Source organism: Thunnus albacares, chromosome 22 (genome assembly GCF_914725855.1).
Source record: "Thunnus albacares chromosome 22, fThuAlb1.1, whole genome shotgun sequence".
Taxonomy (NCBI): domain Eukaryota; kingdom Metazoa; phylum Chordata; class Actinopteri; order Scombriformes; family Scombridae; genus Thunnus; species Thunnus albacares.
In genome coordinates, this window is record NC_058127.1 from 18,718,568 (window position 1) to 18,739,793 (window position 21,226).

The 21,226-nt window shown below is 39.0% G+C and overlaps 1 protein-coding gene across 3 annotated transcripts in view; it reads right to left on the reverse strand.

The window, feature by feature from the left end:
* LOC122974040 (pyruvate carboxylase, mitochondrial-like) overlaps positions 1-21,226 on the reverse strand; it is a 301,961-nt gene that overhangs the window by 256,137 nt on the left and 24,598 nt on the right. For all 3 annotated transcript variants that reach the window (XM_044341882.1, XM_044341881.1, XM_044341883.1), the window contains exons 7-9: positions 20,630-20,747; positions 18,785-18,852; positions 16,017-16,100 (exon numbers count right to left, since the gene is read on the reverse strand). In XM_044341882.1, the coding sequence (XP_044197817.1) occupies positions 16,017-16,100; positions 18,785-18,852; positions 20,630-20,747 (270 nt within the window). The remainder of the gene's footprint in view (positions 1-16,016; positions 16,101-18,784; positions 18,853-20,629; positions 20,748-21,226) is intronic.

Consider the following 21,226-nt stretch of genomic DNA (forward strand, 5'->3'; position numbering starts at 1 on the left):
ATCCTCAGAGGACAGAGCAGGCAGTTAGCAGGACAGTTATGCACTACAGATATATACAGTACTGTACATCATGAGGATGCTAAATGAGGAGTAATGTAGCGCAAGCTCGTCAGTGTTGCAAAATGAGGCCTGACGGGGAATCAACACCCCAACATGATGCTGAGGATTTCATTACAAGCTGAAGTGTAATTTACAAGCTTTTGCCAAAAAGTAGCCCAGTACGCCTGTCAGTGTCAGGGACTAATGTCTTTTTGGCGGAAGCCGTCACTCGTTAATTCAATTAGACATGAACAAAATGGACTGGACTTCCTGACTGCAGAGTTTAATGTCAAACAGTGAGTCACTGTGCTCGAACAGCAGCCTCAGAATGTTAAACTTATTGGTCCTCATTCACAAACAGTTCGTACGTGCAAATCTATACTTAAACCGTGCATACAAACATTTTAAGCTGAGTCCAGGATTCATCAATATGTTCTTACCTTAATTTGTTCATAGTCTGAAAACAAATTAAGAACTGCCTTAACCCATGCATATACACAAATCAAACGTCCCATGGTCTTAAAAAATGATGTAGTCAATATTTATTCACTGTAAACAGTGTATTAGAACCACAATTCAGAAATGATTGGACCTAAATATACAACACTTAAAGTGTGAAATTGCTAATAATACACAATTTACAATGGCAATTTCCTTATTGGAATGTGACAGCATCAGATTTGGCCATGATATATGCAGCTGGTTAACCAGCAGCCTGTTCAGTGTCCTCACAGCCTGATAGTTCAGTAGTGGTACAGGGAGGGACACTCTACTTTAACTACATCACAGCCTGTTGTTGACAGAGATGAAACACGATGCACAGCTGGAGCAGCAGTAGAGATTTATTTAGATCAATTCCACAGACCTACACTTTTACCATTTTTATTTTGTTACAGACGTACTGTGTGGTAGTGATGCAACAGGCTATATACAGGTTTCCCAATCGCGCTCCAAACGGTTGTGCCAATGATATGTTTACCAGCTAAATCTGCCTTTTCTGGCTTCTGCTTCTGAAACTATTGTTTGCATTTCACCAGCAGTAAAGTTTTTCTACATATTTACCATCATGGCCTTCTTCGCAAAGAGTAACAGCTCTCTCCGCTGCTGCACTGCTCCAACAGAGCTTTTCTTATATAGACAAATGGGGGCGTGGTAGCATGCTAATTACTGATAGCAGGCATGCACCTGTCAATTTAGAATGATTCTGATTAGCGTACGCACGGTGGTAAGAACAAAATTGGCCGGTGCACAATCAGACAGTAATTTTGCGTAAGCACTTATTTTGTGCACAAAGTTTTTCTTTTTTTTTTCTACACACATATTAGTGAATGAAGCCCATTCAGTGAAACTATGTACCTAAAGGGCCAGTTTGTGCTTTATCTAAATAAAAAAAGATAAGCTTGACTACAACCATACAAAATTAATATCTATGGCTAACATCTGAGGTTAAAGTGTAGCGTTAGAGAAGGAAAAACAAAACAAATTCCATGAAAATTGCCACCGGTTCTCTCACCAGCGATACAAAGTGCTGTGCTACCCTAATAAATTCTAAATAATCAGGATTCTCCCACTTTTCTAACCAGACATTAAGTGTTAGTGTCAGTAACTGAAGAACCAGGTGTCACTAGTTAGTTAATTAATAATCAATACACTGCAGTGTTGCACTATTTTAATTGTCATTTTTGCATCTTTAAAATGTGTTGCGTCGGGGTATTGCCAGCATAGTATAGTCATGGACATTACATTTGTGTTCCACTGTAGGAACAAAAATTCACATGTAAGACGATTAATATAGTGCACTACATGGTTAATAGAGTGATTTCAGACACTGTTTTGTTTGGGTTTCTATGTTGCATTCCATTTATCAAAACTATAATTACAATAGCGCAAAACTAAATAGCTAGTCGAAACAAATATTGCAGAAACACAGTCAAATAGACCTTTTCACAGCAGACGTTTGACTTGTCATAGCAGGAAAGGCACAGGTGGAACTAATAACATTAACGATGGCTCTGTTCCATTAAGCATCCCAGTAAGCCATGCCAGCCAGCACGCACAATACCAGAGGCCTCAAACTGGCAGTTCTTTATTGGAATATTGACATTGCAAAATGTCAATAAGCAAGTTATTTTCCCTGTTTTAAGCACTGGTCTTTTTATAAGTGAGACGTTTTGATTGCTAGTTTTGATCTAACCTATATAAATTGCATAAGGTGCATATTATTTTCTTTCATCACCATTTCAAAATCACTTTGCCACAGTGCTTTAACACAATGCAAGTGATTCAAATCATTTAATTCTAAAGATTCTTGAGTGTAATCAAAATAATGACCAGCTTCTAAAGTGCTGGTTCATTTTGCAGTTTGAGTAGCTATCCTGCTTCTATAACCACTGCTCAACCACTGCTCTCACCATTTATTATTCATAGGCATGCACTTTTCACCCTTCTTTAGTGTTATTACTGTGCATTGTGATAAAAACAGTGCCAAAGTTTCTTTTGCTGCTCTCTCCCACCGTTTTCCCTTCTATCTTATTATCTATCATCCACTGCATCCCTCCATCCTTCCACCTTTCCCTTGGCTCTAATTTTAGAAAGCACAGTTGGCTTGGGTTTCCCCCCCAGCTGGCAGAAAGAATCAATACCTTCTCTCTTTTTTCTTTCCCTCACTTCCTCTTGTCTTAGACCCTGCATCTTCCGACCACCTCACCTCGTCTCTGTATAGTCTTCAGTTGTTCTGTTTCCTCTTTTCATTTATGGCAGGTTTGTTGTCTTCTTTTATCTTCCCGGTACCCTCCTCCCTCCATCTCTTTCCCTCTCTTTGCACATTCTTTAACATCTGTTTCCTTCTCACCCTCTGAGCCATCCCTCCATCTTTGTCTCCTTTCTTGACAGTCTCAGATCGCTGACTTTCCCATCTGAGGGATTCTATTCCCCAAAAGCTTTATATGCCCTTCTTAAATCCAAGCACACATCTATATACACTCATACTCAGCAATAAAAAAAAAAAGCACTGTCCATTTCAATATCACACCAGCTCCTGGGCTTACATTTACAAATCCACTAGTGCAGTGCCCGTTCAAAACGTGCCTGTTCGGAACGGGCTGATTGCTTTGCCTCTGGTATCGCTGCTTGCCGCTTTCTCAAGAACCACTCAAACAAACAACTTCAAAAATCGACACTGCACTTCCGTGGGTCCTCAGCAATACACCCGCCTGTGAAGTCAATCGAATGGGACATACATACATATACACAGACAGACACTCCTTCCATTTTAGTTAGTTTCATTGAGGTGAAATTGTCCTAAAATAAGATTGTGTGATTCTTATGTCTGTCATGTGCTTTCTGTATCGGCCATTGTGTGTCACTTCAGGCATGTTCATGTTCTCTCTGCAGTTTCCGGCCTCTGTGTGTCACTTCAGGCGGGCTTGTGTTCTTTCTGCAGTTTCCAGCCGCTGTGTGTCGCTTCAGGCAGGGTCGTGTTCTCTCTCAGCGGTTTCCGGCTGCTGTGTGTCACTTCAGGCGCTCATCCAAAAAAAACTTCACATTCGACACTGCACTTCCCTAGGTCCTCAGCAATACACCCGCCAGGTGTGAAGTTGATCAGATGATCGGTTGTTGAGAAAAATCAAAGGACAGACAGGCAGACTCCTTTAGCTGCTTTATGTTGCAGTTATACATCTGCACAGCTGCCATATTGGAGATCAAGATCCGCTAGTAAACAAATGCAGCACCGGTATTTACGCTGGTATTAGCAGCCACCAGATTGGACAGATCAAGATCCACTAAAGGTTTTCTTTTAATGATATCTTTAACATCTCACCTAAGCAACTTCCCACTCAACACTGCACTTCCTTTAGTCCTAAACAATAAACCCGCCAAGTGTGAAGTAGATCGGATGAACGGTTGTCGAGAAAAGCGAAGAACAGACACACAGACGGAGACTCCTTCCTTTACAGTTAGATGTATTTCACACAGGCATGAGGATTATGCAGGCAAGAGGATACGGGCCACGGATGCTCAAAATAGCATCCATCCAATCATAAGTGCCAATGTCCCCCTGACATGCAAGACTCCTGCACTACTTTATGCCTCCTACATTACACACACAGCACAGCGGGATCCATCTTTGCTTTCTGCAGACAATGGAGCACATTGCACACTCACATGGATGCTGACCAAACAGAAGGAAATGGAAAAGGGAGGAATGAAGAAAAGAGGAGAGGAGAGATTGGAAGCAGAAGAGAAAGAGAGGAAGAGAAACGAAATGGGAAGAGTGCCACTATTACATACTTGTAAACAGATTTTGTGTTCACAGCTGTCATCTATAAAACTAAATTTTTGATTAGTTTCATCAATGTTTCTCTGTCTGCACTGTGCTCCCTTCACACCACTCATCAAACAATGTGGGCGATACTGTGACATTGTATTTCTAGGGCTCCGTTTTCAGAGCTTACAGACTAGGCATTTATACCAGCTTTCATGACTGGTTATAGACCGAATAACTACTGCATTGCACCCACAGAGAGGAGCAAAATTGGTTTATTTATATGTAAATGATAGAGCTATATATTGGGACATTTCGATTAAATTCAATTAGCTAAGAGTCTTAAAGTACTTCGAGATAGAGAGCTGCTGCTGCCGCCCTGCAACATCTTAGCAGCAGGGCGCTTGAAGCCGATGCTGCTCCAACACCGTTTTCTTTTGATTGATCTGTCTGTTCTCTGCTGGTGAAGAGGTGTATGATTCACGAAACTTAGATACTATTAAAATCAGCTCCTAGTTCATTTCCCTCGCTGTGTTTTCCGCGGTTGTCATGTCACTAAGTTGAACTGTCATAAATTCTGAACGCAGCGGTAAATAGCTACACGCGTTCACAAGAGTGCCGACCTCAGCCATCGTGTCTATACTGAAAAACAATGAACCAAGGGAGGAAAAAAAGATATAAACCCTATTTTTTGGTACTATAGTTGGTATTTACATTTAGTAATTATCTCTCCACATAGTAGCTTTTATTGGTAGTGGTGGAGTCCACAGCTGTTTTTATTGTAAACAGCCACAGGGAACACAACACTTATACTGAGTTACTTTTGGAGTGAAAATAGCCTTTGTTGTGTATACTGTAATGACTCGATTTCTACAATGTAGACATTATAGACATTGTGTTTTCCCCCCTACTGTGCTATTTATAACATGTAACCACAGTCTAAATATAAACTCACAGGAAAGAAAAAAACACGGATGATCAATCCTGCTACTTAAATAATATATACTTGTTTGTTCCGTTGGTCTGAAGTCGTCTCTACTGTCCTAGTAAATGATTTTTATTTTGTCACAGAAAAGGACTTCATTTGGCCACACGTAATTACTTTGTCATTGTTGACTGAATTGTTAACGAAGAGTGTAGAGGAAAGCAAGGAAATAATATGAGTATTGAACATCAAAGTTTAAAAAAAAGGGACACAGCACAAAGAAGACCCACAGAAGGAGAGAGAGATGAAGAGACCAAAGAATTAGTTCAGACAAAAACAGAGAGAGAGAGAGACGAAAATGAGAGGCAGGACATAAATAAGTAAATGAGAGAAAAGAAACAAGAAGGAAACTGATGCATGAGCTCACACAATTGGTAAGAGAAGAAGTAGAGTATTTTTCGTCTACCCCATTTCCAAATGCTGCTTTTCCTGATGGAATATTAAAATATGCTTTCAGGGCGAAAAGTGCGGGTGGTTTTGAAGTCAAAAATGGGACAAAACACACAGAGACACACACACACACACACACACGGGGTGTTTATGGGTCTGTAAGTACTGTTGTAATGTTTACTGTACACTGACCACCTCCAGGGACGAAGTGTCAATCTCAATTTGTGAGCCCCGTGTTTGTTTGTGTGTGTGTGTGTGTGTGTGTGTCTCTCTCTATCAGGGACACTACTCTTCTGAGCGAGAGCGTGTCATCTCTTCCCTCACTGTCGCCATGGTGATTGACAGCAGAACTAATTCCACATTTAACACCCTCGGTGGATTGACAGACGCGTGTGTACACACAAACGGAGCTCACAGACGGACACGGAGCGGAAGGCCTGAAACACTGCTCGCGTAAAGCCAAACACACACAATCCAGAGGGACCGGATACTATCAACACACACACACACGCACGTCTTGAACACTCACAAACAAACAGAAGGTACTATTATTTAATCAAGGGTGATGTCAGACTGCAGGCACATTTACACTCTTGTCACTGAAACTCCAAACATTTAAGTCAGACACAGAATTGAAGGGGAAATGGGATTCCTTCCATCTTTTGAATGAATGTATACATTATACAGACAATCTCCTTCCTTATTCATTTAAAATCACTTCTCCCATGACAAGTATGGCTACAATTAAAATTTCAACATCACATCAGTACTGCAAGCATAGTAGTTGAGATTAAAACCAGCATGCAGCACGGTTTGACAAATCAAGTTTAACACATTTAACATAACATTTGCCAGTTTTGCTTCTGTCCAGAGCTTAAGATCCCCACCTAAAATCTGGGAAATATGTCCAAATAATGAGCAAGGCTGCAAACTTACATACACTCAGACTCATTAGAGACCATTTTATGTTGCCAATAGTTTTATACATTCCATGATCTTTTTTACATTAAAGTTACTGTGAGAAACTTCTTGGTCACGAGCAGCTTCTGCAACAATTGAACAATTAAGATAAATGTATAATATTGAGCAATTAAACGATTGAATGGTCTCATTCTAAACTCAAGTTGAAACAGCTTTTAAAGAAGGATCAAATGTAGTCATGAATGATCTGGTGCTTGTCACGGAGTTCTATAGTAATGTTACGTATCATCTGTTGTTGGTTTAACTCTAAAATATTTAAATTATAGCCTCACCATTGCTGGATTTTTGAGGCCCGAAACCATATAGATATTGAAGCAATACATCTTTTTTTTTTATTGAAGTTCCCTTAAATTTGTTTATTAAAAGATATGTACTAAGCAGTACCCATCTACCAAGCATCAGTGATATGGGTGAGGTGAGGAGCCTGCACAGAGCCCAGAGGATACTAAAAAGACAATATCCTCCCCAACCACAGCCTGTTCACCCTGCTGCTGTCTGGCAAGAGATACAGACGTATCTGCTGTCGTACCGCCAGACTACAGAGCAGCTTCTTTCCTCAGGCTGTGAGAATCCTCAATTCATCCTCTGCACTCCAATATAAAAAAAAAAAAAGTTATATTTTTATGACTTATTATTTATTAATTCATTTATATAATTTCTGTTTTTGTGAGTAGCATTAAGGGACTACAAACTACATTTTGTTATACAATCTTGTGTTGTAAAATAATAAATGAATCTTGAGATTATTCACTGGTAGATCTACAGTATGTGATGGTGAAATTATTTCTAAATTACCTCAAAAATATGTTTGTTTCTTCTGCTGATATAATGGCCGATATCGGTAAACTAAGCTAATGTCAAACTCAGTCAATTTATCAGTCTAGCCATACTTTTAATGAATTTAATTGACTTAATTTAATTAACTTGTTTATCTGAATCAAAACTAAGACAAGCTAATACATAATAGAACCTTGATAACCTGTAAAACAAAGTAACAGTCTCGACCAATAAATATTTAAATATCTATTCTTTGAAAAAGGCCAATAAATTTACTGGCACAGAGAAATATACACATTTGCTTTGCTGAAACTGCTGATGAGTTGTCAACATATTTGTAATTTTGAGTAGCAGTTTACTCAGGGGATAGTGGAAAAATGAGCAAGTAAACACGAGCAAAACGCTGAACACAATACAACAAATTATTTCTCCCCTGCTCCCCAACACGCTCATAGATGATGCTTCCTTTTAAAGTGATCTCAAACACAGATTTCAAATCTCTGTCCCCTCCATCTCACACTTAAAACACAGAAGCAAATTAGAATTTTCTGCCTTCTTCCACTCCTCTCGCTCTACGAGAGCACATAAAGAAAAAAAAAAGAAAAAAGGAGAAGAGTCGTTTTCTGGCCCGGCTTCAATGTTGTCTGCTCATTTCTGCCAAAATAAAGTTCACCTCCCTCCTCTGCACCCAAAAAACACCAATAAAACTGAGTGGGTGAGATTGCGTCATACACAGTGTACAATGCAACAAAGTCTCAATTGTCAACGCTCCTCACCCACACGAGTACTGGAATTGAATTCCTAATTACAGCTGCACAAAGTATCCAACAGTAACTCCCTGTCTAAATGTTAAACGGATAAATATGCCATGAAACAAAAATGGCAGATGGTGAGACCTTGCTGACATTAAAGTAACTTACAACCACACAACTGTTCATCTTCCCTCTCACACACACACACGAACAAATGTTGAGCTAATGAGATGGACAGTCCACAGACATTTAAGATGAGCTGACGTGCGTAATAAAACACTAATAGTCAATGAGGTAGACTCATTATTTAGCTAACAACAATCGCAAGGACTGTTAAGTGAACAATAGGAATGATGCGGTCGCTGGGTTTAACAACTTTTTTCTAAGTGTGAGACCGAAATTGGCAGAAGAGATCAATGATCCACAGCCAAAAGAGGGGGAGAGGGGCTGTTGAGGATTATGGAGATAGAAGTCCAAGCTCAATTTTTTTTCTGAGAGCTGTAGAAGAAAAGGAAATTATCAACATTGTTAGCAAGTGTAAGAATAAAATGTCTACTGACTGGAATGAAATTGATTTGACTTTAGTCAAGAAAGTCATTGATAGTATTGTAAAGCCACTTGTCATTCAAATGGGTATTTTCCATGTAAAATGAAAACTGCTAAAGTTATCCCATTACATAAAACTGGGGATAGATACTACTTTACCTATTACAGGCCTGTGTCTCTACTTTCCCAGTTCTCTATGATATTCAAAAAACTCTTTATTGGACAGTTGGACAATTTTATGGAGAAGCAGAAATTCTTGACAGTCAGTCAGTATGGATTCACAACAAATAGATCAACATCTATGGAGTTAATAGAAGAAATAACTAGTTGTATAGATAATAAAAAGTAGGTAGTGGGAGTATTTATAGATTTTACTTGTGGAGTCCTACAGGGGTCAGTATTAGGCCAGAAATTGTTTATTTTGTATGTAAATGACATGTGTGAGATATCAAGAATTGAAATTCTATTATGAAATTCTATTTGTGGAGGACACCAATATTTTCTACCCTGAGGAAAATTTGCAGCAGCATTTTTTTGAGGTGCTCACAACAGAAATAAGTAAATTAAAAATGTGGTTTGACACAAATTATCATTAAATTTGAACAAAACTAAATTATGTTTGGAATGTAAAATAGATAAGATCAAGTGATGATTGATGATGTTAATATAGAAAGTATATGAAAATAAATTTCTGGATGTGATATTAATCTGCTGGAAACCTCATAAGGTAAGTGTGAGCAAAGTTGGCGAAGAGCGTTGCAGTTCTGGGAAAAACAAGGCACATTCTGAATTGTAAAGCATTGTACACTCTGTATTGTTTACTTGTATTACCATATCTGAATTACTGTGTGGAGGTATGGGGCAACACCTACAAAAGCACCTTACAATCATTATGCATGCTACAAAAAAGAGCCATAAGGACAGTAAACAATGTAGGATAATGTGAAGACAATAACGAGCTGTTTTTAAAGTCACATGCTTTGGGGTTCAGGAATCTGAGACTGCACAAACAGTATACAAAGCGAGAAATAATTTACTTCCTGCCAACATACAAAAAGTGTACTTACACAGAGAGAAGGGTTATAACTTGAGAGGAAAACTTAATTTGAAACAACATTGTGTTTGCACCAATCTTAAAAGTATGTGTATTTCAATTTGTGGGGTGACTTTGTGGATGAAGAAATCAAACAGTAAAAATATCACAGTTTAAAAAGATGTACAAAAAACTATTGTTGTGAGGTACAGAAGTGAGGAAGGGGAATGTAACACTTCCTAATGGTGACGAAATTATTATTGGTTTTCTTTTTTTCACATTCTTGATTTGGTAGAGTTTGATTATGTATGAAGCGGATGAACAGAGATTTAGTTGTGTATGATGGACACTGGGGCAGATAGTTGGACTACGTGAATCTTTAAAAGGGGAAGAACTAGACAAGCATGTTGCTCCTTCCTACTGCTTTTCAGACATGAAATGTTTACGTTGCTTATTGAGAGTCTGTTGTGCATGTTATCGTTCATTTTATTTGATATTTGTTTTATTTCTACTACTTTACTTTCTTTAAATGTTCGTAGTAAAGTTAATTCGTTTCAATTGCTGTGCTCATGCTCACTTTAAGCGAGTTCAAACTATAGAAGCAGTTTACATTAAAGAGGGACAAAATGTATTAAAGCAGCATAAAAAGCTTAATCATTTTGGATCACAGACTCACATTTTCTCTTTTATTTACAGTTCTTCACAGTAGCTATCTCTGCCAAATGCAATCATTATATAGAGGCTTAAAACTTGCTGCCAAACTGCAACATAAAGACAACTGCAGCATCCACTGGAAACAGAAACAGATCTAGCACTTCAGTAGCTCATTTGTTTGATCTGGACCTAAAAAGGGCTTTTGTATAATCTGCTGTCATTATACTTGAGTGTGATTACTTTGGGAGGTTGAATAAACAACCAAATGACCAAACGGACCTGACTGCTATGGTGCAGATTTCAAGTACACAAAATGTTCCTTAACAACAATAAACACTGAAAAGACTGTGTTTAAACTGTAAAAAATATGCTATCTATGTTCAAAAATAAAAATATCAAAAACTTACTACCAGTACAACTAGTCTGGTTAACAAGCTGACCAAACCCACTAGAACTTGATGGTACTCGCAAATGTCTCTGCTGCTAGGATGACATTAAAATGTACTTTCTAGACATACTGTATATCCTGAACTTGTCTGCTGCTGAATAAACATGGACATGTGAACACTGTACAGTGGCATGGTATGATGCTAGTTAAGAGCTAGAGCAGATGTTCATCAAAAATATTGCTCTCAGGGACCAGTTAATTTCACTATGACAATTCAGCATTTATTTTATCACTCATTATTTACTCAGTCACACTTACAAAACAACATGCCATCATGTTTAAATGGATCGAGGAAGTGAATTAACAGGTGATAAAAGACAAGGGGAAAAAACAACTTGAGGAACAAGACTAGACAAGCCTGGATCAACCACGCTGCAGATAGAGCTTGTCGGAACACGTTCCTGAAACCAGACCTCTGACCCCATGTCTGGACCCTTCTCACTCTGTTTCATGGGCTGCATCCTTTCTTCTGACAGTAGTGAGGACAGAACATTTAATGTTCTTGGCCATCCTGCCCGGCCATTCAGCAAAAGGAAATGATAACTAATTTGTTGTCACACGACAGCAGATATGTCTTACGCGTGAATTCTGCAGTTTCAGCCAGTCGGCAACAAATACACCACTTTAGTGTCACTTTTCATTAACAAAATCATTGTGGGGCAGTCAATGCAACTTTGTAAATGTTTGGTGCAACTGGATCTACCATGTCTGAGGCATGTTATTTTAGATCTGCATAGTTATGGTCTATGAATAGGTTTGTGCAGCATGTGTGTTGTGTCAGTTAACATTTGTTCACAAATGTAGCACATCTCCAAGAGAGCACTTACAACTTGTTGACGGTTGGTGAGGGCTGAGATTTACATGAAAATGCAGGCATTCAACCTCACTTCCTGTCATATGACTCATTCCCAACAAGCAAAGCACTTCAAAAGAGATCAGCACAGGGGGTCCCCCGTTGCTCCCTGTACCTCCCTCTACTCCTGACTGGTTTGTTCAGACCTTCTGAACCGACAGCAGAAGTACAGATACCCAACACAACAGCTGCACAGCAACACAGATATCAAAGAGGCTAAATTATCACATGCAGCACATGGGTGAATGAGCAAGCAATGAAGCGCCCAATCAGTAGGCCAATCACTGTAATTATGAAAACCTCACACTGCTATAGTGAGATGTATCATTCATAAAACTAATCAGGACAGGCTGAGATATTGCATGTGTTGGTTAAATGAAATGTCAGCCATAGTCCTCCCCCTGAAAACATAAAGACAAAAAGACATGGCACGGACACGGCGGCCACACGATCCTCTGACCGTGGAAAAACACGACCATTTCCAAATGAGTGTACAAAATCAGCTGTTTGAGCAGAGGATAACACATAACAGCATAGCTGGCCATTTGACAATATCTGATTTCCTTGTGAGCTGTGGCTTGATATCCACTCTGAGCTAAAAACCCTTTTTACAGAGAGCTGAAGTAACTTCCTGCCCGTCACTGTTGCCAGGCAACTTTGTTCTCTAGGACATTCTATCAGGAAATGCTATGGCCTGCAGTGAGTTCAAAGACTGCACTGTTTCTTTGAAAGACTCAGATGGAGGCTGCTGATAATGGAAGATGGGCGATATGCACAGACGGCGAGATGAAGGGGGACAGAGCGCCAGCACTATGGAGCCGCCATTAAGACCAGATAAGAGCCGAGAAATAGCAAGTGTGTGTGGGGGTGTAGGTGACGGTAAATGCGTATATGCAAGAGTGAGAGTGTGAGCACACAGAACCAAGAGTGCGTCTAGTATATCATTCAGTGGATCTTTCTCTATATATAGAATACGCTTCTGTGTATCTCCAAGTGTGTGTTTAAAAAAAAAAAAAAAAAAAAAAAAAAAAACAGTGAGACTTTTGGTTTTGTATGGGTATAAACGAGAGCAGGAGAGTGTGTCTGTGCACGTACAGGTGTGCACATGTGCATACAATAGCAGTTTAATGTCTGTAACAATTTGCCATTACATTCCAATGAGCTGCTGATTAAAATGAAAAGGCTCTAATTACGCTTGAAATTGGACTGGACACATTAAGGTGTCAGAGCGCACCACTGAAAGAGTTGGAGTCCACAAGTCCTCATAAGAATAGTGAACCATGGAAAAATATTCACTACGACTGCCGTGTGTACTTTTGAGTGTGCGAACAAACACTGTGGTTATATGACAACACACGTGTGCTGCACAAATGTACCACCTCTATCACTTTCTATTCCATACTTTAAAAATAAATGTCACCTTGCTCGGTCTCCCACACACAGACATCCACAGTATATACGCAGGCTGTGACAAACTCGGACGCATTAATAATACCCAGCTAAGTACAAAAGTTCAGCCTCAGTGTTGCGGTGAGACCTGCAGTGAGAGTTGGGCTCAGCTCTGAAGTGGAAGCCTTCACTGAGGGGGACCGACACAAAGTGAAATGCAATCACAACACATAGCAGAGAAATGCTACGACAGGAGAGAGGCGAAGAGGAGGAGAGAGCAAGCGGGTGGGTGGGTGGGGGGGGGGGGGAGGAAGGGGGTGTCTGGAACGAGAAAATATGGAAGATGAGGCTGAAAGAAAGTGAGACCCCTGGTGATAATCTGCAGATCCTGCAGCTTTGATTCTTCAGCTGTGTTCATACATGTTTGTATTGCTATATTTGTGAGGTCTTACCCCATGAGAAAACTGATCGAGGAAAGACTAATTGTTTTAAGTCTGGTCACAGATAATCTGCGATGTCACCTCAAAATCAAAACACTGGTCCATTTCTACAACTTGAAGGCTTAATCATCTGCCTGTGGCTACTTTAATACAGTCAGTATCTTGTTCACCATCTTTCTATTAATGACAGTCTGTTCCTGTGATTTTATTGCAACTGTTTATATGGTGTTACTGTAAACAGCATGTATGATCAGACAGGCTTCCTTAAACTCACAAGTATGCATCTCTGACATGGAAATGTGTTAAAATAAATGTTAATGCAAATCAAAAACCTACCATCTGGTCCAAACTGGTCAAATAAGCTGCACATTGCTATTATATTTACATGGATATATTTTTAATGATTCTCTCCTCAAAATAATGTGATCTGTCCCAGCTGATCTAATCCTCATCTGTCACTCTATGCTCCCTGAAGTAGTAGTAGCAAATTAAAAGTTTTAATAGATATAATTTTTGCAAGCAAGCTTCTTATTGTCTTTCTGGTGCACACTTGTCATTGTAAACCAAGCACACAACCTTGACATGCACAAGCAGAAGATTTATGAGAATTTTTTTAACCAATAAAGTCAATTATGCCTCCATTGTACATATAGTGTGACAGGAAATGGAGCCTGACACTGAAGTCATTTCATTATTCTTGAACTCAAGGTTTGAAAACATGGAGAAAACCTTTCTCCTGCATGCAACAGTACGCGCTCTCACACACTGTGTGATAGAGCTAAAACATGTCCTTGTATTGAGTCAGTAGTTTACCACTGTGTACACGATTACATGCATGCTGTACTCTTGTCGGTAGCTGTCATCCATACGATGTAGTTTAAGGAGCAGCATCACTCTCTCACTTTAAATGACAATAAGCAGAGAGAATTCACAGACGAGAGTTTGTCACTGCTGCTCTTAAACACACACACACAAAGAGACGTGGTTTATCACTCTGAGCAGACAAGCTGGGTGATGTTGAGATTTACTGTAGAAAAAAAAAAAAAAAAAAAAAAAAAGAAAAATCACTAGAAGAACAAGGTCACATCATGAGTCGCACATTTAGCTTCCATCTCTCTCGCAATCGCGATCTTACATAACCATTTCTCCGTCAGTATCGTCAAGGTCATTTCTTTAGCAAATCACCATCCTTGTCTTTATTCTCCTCTAACATTCTTCCCTCCTTACTTCTATCTATTCCTCAACTGGGCCATTACCTGAAAAGGCCATTACCTGAAATCTCCTCAGAGATGAGGTTTGACTCTTAAGCGATGCTGTCATAGTTGGCACAACTTTTCGGCAACATTAAACCAGAAAAAAAAAACAAAAAACTGTGAAATGAAAGATTTTTGGAAGCTAAATACAGGATGAGCTTCCACCTTCTGGGGAATGTTTTTGCATATTTTACCTGAGCAGAGTGCAACTACTGATGACAATAATCATAAAACTTGTTCTCAAGAAATGCACTCAAAAACTGTTCAAACACTCATTTCCACAATAGCAATAACTGTCTGCACTGTTGACATCTATTCCCACCCATTTTCAAATAGCATTTCATTTCCTCAGTTTAGCAAAGCACTAATGTCCTCCTCATTTGAATCACAGGTAGGTAGCACATTAAAATTCCTGGGGAGAATCCAGTTGTTTTGCAGACCAATTATAGGCAGAAAAATGAATAGCATTGGGAATTTGTTCAGACGTCCTAAATACAAACCAATACTTCAGTGTCCTCGCCAGAAAAGCTTTTTCTGTTTCAGTGAGCCTTTTCTCCTCAAGTGTGCAAACCTTTTTTAACATGTAGTCAAAACTCTGTAGCACTGCACCACTGAACGTGCTGACACCTGCCTTGACAACTTAGAGAAAATTTTGCTTCCTAGTGAATAAGCTGCCTTAACACCAGGCTGCAGCCGCATGAATATTTAACATTTTATATACACACACCTATTAATTTTGCATGCTCAGTGATTAAAAAGTGATTAAAGGTCGGATAGGCAATTTATTTTAGGAGCATTTTTCGTTATATTTGTTGAAATTCTCTTTACATCCCAACAGCAATCAATAAATGAGATGCTCTGACAATAAAAGGAAAAAATCCAGTATCTATAGATGTCTTGGGAGGAAGTTGTGTGTGTGTGTGTATGAGTGAGTGAGTGCAGTAACTGTTGTGTTGCTTGCATATGAAGCACGTGCATGTGCCCGTGCTCATCTGCTGGGAGGGGCTTAGGACAGAGAGGGGAATGTGGAGAGCTGCAGGAGGAGGGCTGTATTTTCAAATTCTGACTTTTTTTTTTTTTTTTTTTTTTATCTTTTTCAGAAAACCTGGGCAAATGCCTGCAGACTGAAATAGAAGGGGAAAGAGATAGCAGAAATCACAAGCGCTTTGTGGCTGATTGATGTTGGCTTCAAGACCAAAAACACAACTGTACCTGTTTGGCGAGGGTTACAGCATCAGCGTGAAGTCGGTCTCTCAGATGAGGGTCCAGTTGGAAGGCTGGCGCAATCTCCACAACCTTCAAAACAACATGATTTTATTGATAATGCCACAATGACCACAACCCTGTCAGAGCAGAAATGCAGCTAACTGACAGTGTCAGTATAACAACAACAAAACGTATCCATTTCATCTCAATGATACTCATAATCTACAAAAGGCTTCATTTTGTATGGACATCAATTCATTTCAACATTTATGATAACATTTTGGCATATAATTAACATTTAAAAAAAAAAAATGATTCATTTAGCCTGACACTGAGGCTTAAAATGTTCATCTACAAATTCTCTTGGACCGTATTGCTTCTTTTGACACACCAGGCCTCAAATTATATTATTAATGTACCACTGACAGAAACGTTCACTGTAATACTCATGGAAAATGTGTCAAACACAGTGGTTACCATCTCTACTTTTGCAAAATTAGCTTCCTGTAAAGACATGCTACACTGCCTCCTATTCATTTTATGGATGTTTCATTATTTAAAGGTTTCTCCACCACTAGTTACTGCAAGCAAAAACTGGAAAAATGGCCGCTGAGAGCAATGTCTTTTCCATTAATTAAAATGTTGTATTGTGGGTTTTTTTTTTCTTTTTTTTCCACAGAAATAGAAATTTTACAAAAAAAGATTATTTCATTTCTACAGATTTTGATAGTTAATTAGGAAATGCATAGTAATTGATTATTTGGGTGACTTGGGAAGCCCAACAAACATATTAACATCTGATGAAGCTGTTGCAATCAGCTGCATTTTCTACACATCCAGCAGACACAAAGCCACATTAGCATCCATTTGGTGTCATGTTTCCTAACGCCTGACGACGAGAAGTCCAATATTTACTCTCCTTTTAACAGTTTGCCTGCCACCAACTCCTGAGGGAAACATCTGTCTTTTTAGCTGCTAAATGTATCACTATGTTCACCAGCTAGTTGCTAACTTTGCCTGTCTACATATTGGTGCTGCACAGTTGGTATACAGTGGGCTTATCATAGTCTTTTTGCAGAAAACACCAGCTGCTGCTGGAAACAAGGTTGATTTGAGTCGTGAGACTGACCCAAAACATAAAGTAAAGCTGCAGGCTGTAAAAAGCAAAACAACGAGCTGAAAGACATTAAAACGCTCTGAGGCTAACTGCAGAATTGGGTGATAAATCTCTGTGTCTTCATCAGTATGAGCACCAGTTTCACATTACACATAGTAAGTTGATCCAATGCTTATACATAAAAACATAAATTAGTGCATTATTGTTTAAATATACATTCCCTGACTTTACTATAGTGCTCAACATGCCCGCAAATGTCCAGATTTCCTCCCAGTTCAAATTTCATTCTTAAAACAAAAAACTCTGCTGGTTTTAAAAATGAACCACAAATGGACAGTTATTTTTACTACTAATATTTAGCGAATACCATCATTTGTTTTCATTTGTCCAAGCCATCAATTTGTTACATATTTTGTCAATTCAGCTTTGATAAAACAGATGGATTGAATTATTAGTCCCATTCAGCCTTCATTAGGTCTGGCCGCAGCTGCTGGGTGGGTGGGGTTGACCATGTTGGAGGCTGATGTGTTTCGTTCCACTGTATCAAATAAGTCAACCAATCCAAGAGGAATAATTGAATCTAGTTCAAAACAACGTGACCTGAGTCTGATTTTAAAACATTAAAACCACAGGAACTCAATTAAAATTTTTATCAAATATTTTCTCCTCCCCCTCATAAAAAAACAAAAAAAAAACAACAAAAAACCCTCTCCAAGTATGAACAGCACTTCCAAGACACAGAAAAACACTAAAAATATCCTATCAGTGCTCTACCATCCCAAATCTATTTCAACAAGCGACTATTCTTGTTTCTGAGATTCAAAAAGATCTTAGATTAAGGGCAAAAGCAGATTAAGTCTCTCAGAATCAAAGAGCAGCAGCTCTTGCATGAACAGACCCGCTAATATGATTATCTTCTATAATTTGATTAAAGGAAAAAGAAGAAAGTGATAAATACATGATTGAAACTGCTTTGAAGTGACAATATGTAATGAAATATTACACATGTTAATCAGCTTCCTCTGATGAAAGCATTGTTACACTGAGTGACATTTCGATGACATTTTCTATTTTCTCTTTGATTTGGTATTCAGAGGTTTATTTGGTCATTGTACCAAATATCCCAATCCCCAATTTTTCCAAAAATCTGGAGGAAAATAGCCCTTGCTAATGAATGAAAATCAATTCTAAGCTATATACTTTTTAAAAAAAAATGTTTTTGTTAAGCCGAGTTCATTTGGTGGAGAATTATGTAACTGCTGCAGTTGTTGCTAAGAGTCCCATTCACACAGCATTAGTAGTGGCTAATTTTTATTGGTATATAATCCTCTTACCCCTGCTGCTCAGGACTTGTATGATTCCCAGGCCCACCAGTGCTATGATAATCATTGCTATAATCAACTTGAGAATTAATGTTGCTTAACTAGCCCGCTTGCCTAAATGAAAGGGAAATAAGTCACAAAGGCCTATTGTATATTCAGTGGACTGCAGTGCTTGCAGGTGTGATTCCCCACTTATGATCTTTGTTTCATGCCTGCCAACCGTCACCATCCACTTCACGGTAATCTACATAATACAGCAGGAATACCATGAAGATAATCAAATAAATTCAAACATTTAAGTCGGGTCAGATGAATTTTAAAAACGAGGTCTTCACCTTTTGGTGTCTCCGCTGAATGGAGCAGTCTCTCTCGTAGAGGTGGACGACATTACCATATTTATCGCCTGGGGAGAGAGAGAACCACAAAGAGAGAGGTGGGTGAGGAAATGATAGAGGGAGGAACAAAGAAAATTGTAAGATAATCAAGAGCATGATGGAGAGGTTGAATTCAAATGGAGGAGGAGAGAAAAGTGTACATATATGTATACACGCACAGAAGTGGTAGCTAAGTGTCATTTATAAAGAAGGTTAAAATAATATTTGTCTTCTCCATTTTCCAAACATGAGAGCGATGCCGATGGATGATAGGAGTCGATGACAAGTCTGTTTACATGTTTGTTTTCTGTTTACATCATAGTGCTACAATTCATCAGGCATTGATCACACAAACTGTAATAGCTCAAATTATATTGTACAGTCTGACAAAAACAACTTTTTTTATTATCAGTTAATCTATCAAGTATTTTTTCAATTAACCGATTAATTACTAAGCCTGTGAAATGCCAGAAAATACTGAAGAATGTTCATCACAATTTCTCAGAGGTGAAGATCATGTATTCAGATGTCTTGCTTAGTTCAACAAGCAGTCCAAAACCCAAAAATATTAAATTCACAGTGATATACAAACAGAAACGCAGCACATCTTAACATTGGAGAAACTGAAACCAATGGACAGAAAAAGCAAAAAGCAGAAGTAAGCGTAAAGGAAAAGGTGGGAAACTGGGGAAAAAAAAAAAAAAAGGTAAAAGAAGGGAGGGAAAGGGAAGGCAGGAGAACAGAGGGCTGGCAAAGACATGGCTTTTAACAGGTAATTCAGATAATTCACAAAATCCCTTTCATGCCCTAAAGTCACTGATTCAGGTTCTCAAACTTATTACTCAAAGGGCCGGATCTGATTTTTTTCCAAGGTCAGATGTCTGGAAAGGGAGGGAGGGCATCTCTCTCGCTCTTGTTTTTATATAATGGGCTAAGGGCTGCTCAAGCCGCCCACAGAATGACAGCCAGTCCTGCTCTGTTACAATTACATTTGCACTAGTTGTAGAAATTGTGTATTGGGAAAAAAAAATAAGACATATTCTGTTGTGCGATTTAGGAGCTGATAGTAAATCCTCCAGTGTAATGTGTATGCTTGAACTCGGGGGCAACAACACACAACAATCTCTCTAGCAGTTAACGTCGCCATGACAGCGATAGGAAAATAAGCCACATTAAAACCGCATTAATCTGGGGAGAAAACAGAGAAAAAAAAAGAACATTTATTTCAAAATAGAAAATGTTACCATACATAACCTATTGTACTCATAACACGAGGGCTGGGTTCAGATTGACTTGCCATTTAGACCGAGGTCCAGACTTTGAGAGGCCCCGCACTAATTAATCACAGTGACTACAAACACACACAAACACACAGATCCACACCATGGTAAACACTCAAACATGCACAGATGTAAAGACACACAAACATACCCTCATCAAACCACAGACAGATGCACATCTGAAAATACAAATACGCATTCAGGTGTACTGTATAGCATATGCTCTGAGTGCAGACTCACTTCCTGTAAGTTTCAGTGTTGAATTTCACACCTGTAATATCGGTTGGTAGGAGTTGTTGCATTCACCATAATGAGACAACATAATGGTTGGAGAATCTTCCGCTGGCCAATAAATCTCAAATCACTCTCATTGTTCACCTGTCTCTCTTCCTCTCTTAGCGCTGCTATCGAGTTCAAAGACTTCAATGCATCTTGCTTCCGTAATTAACTTCAGTCAGTTCACATAAACAAAAACAGACACGTAGTTAAAGAGGAAACGCAGAGAAAAGTCGCAGATTTCACTTACCAAGGATCTGTACTTCAATGTGTCTCGGCTTTTCAATAAACTTCTCGACAAACAGGGCTCCGTTCCCAAAAGCCGTCAGAGCTTCAGAGTAGGCCCGTTGGTAATTCTCCTCAAGCTCCTGACAAACAGAAGGAAAAAAAAATCCATACATGTCTGAGTTAGTGCTACCATTCAAGAGGCAAGAAGGCCACAAAAGAATTTGTATGTTTTTCAAAGAGGTTTGTTGATGCGCAGTCTACATATTTCAGTTGATTTATCTCTGCTTCAGGTTTGTTTTTAATGTTTTATTCAGTATAAGCTCCATTTCCTCTTATAATCAGTTTCATTCCCCCCTACTTGTCATTCACGAGTGATGTGAAGTTTTTCTCATGTTTCTTTTTCTTTTGAAGTGAACTGTTTACACACCCTTTGGGAGCAAAATGCTAAACAAGAGATTTGGGACCGAGCTGTGGGAGGTCAGGGCGGAGCATGTCAAGGTCATGACTCAATCTGTGTTTGTCAGTCTGTGACATCCTGCCAGCCCATCTCCAGTCTCCTCTACTGGGGAAAGACTGAGTCACCATCATGCCTCGAGAGAAGATATCCAAGCCCTTCTTC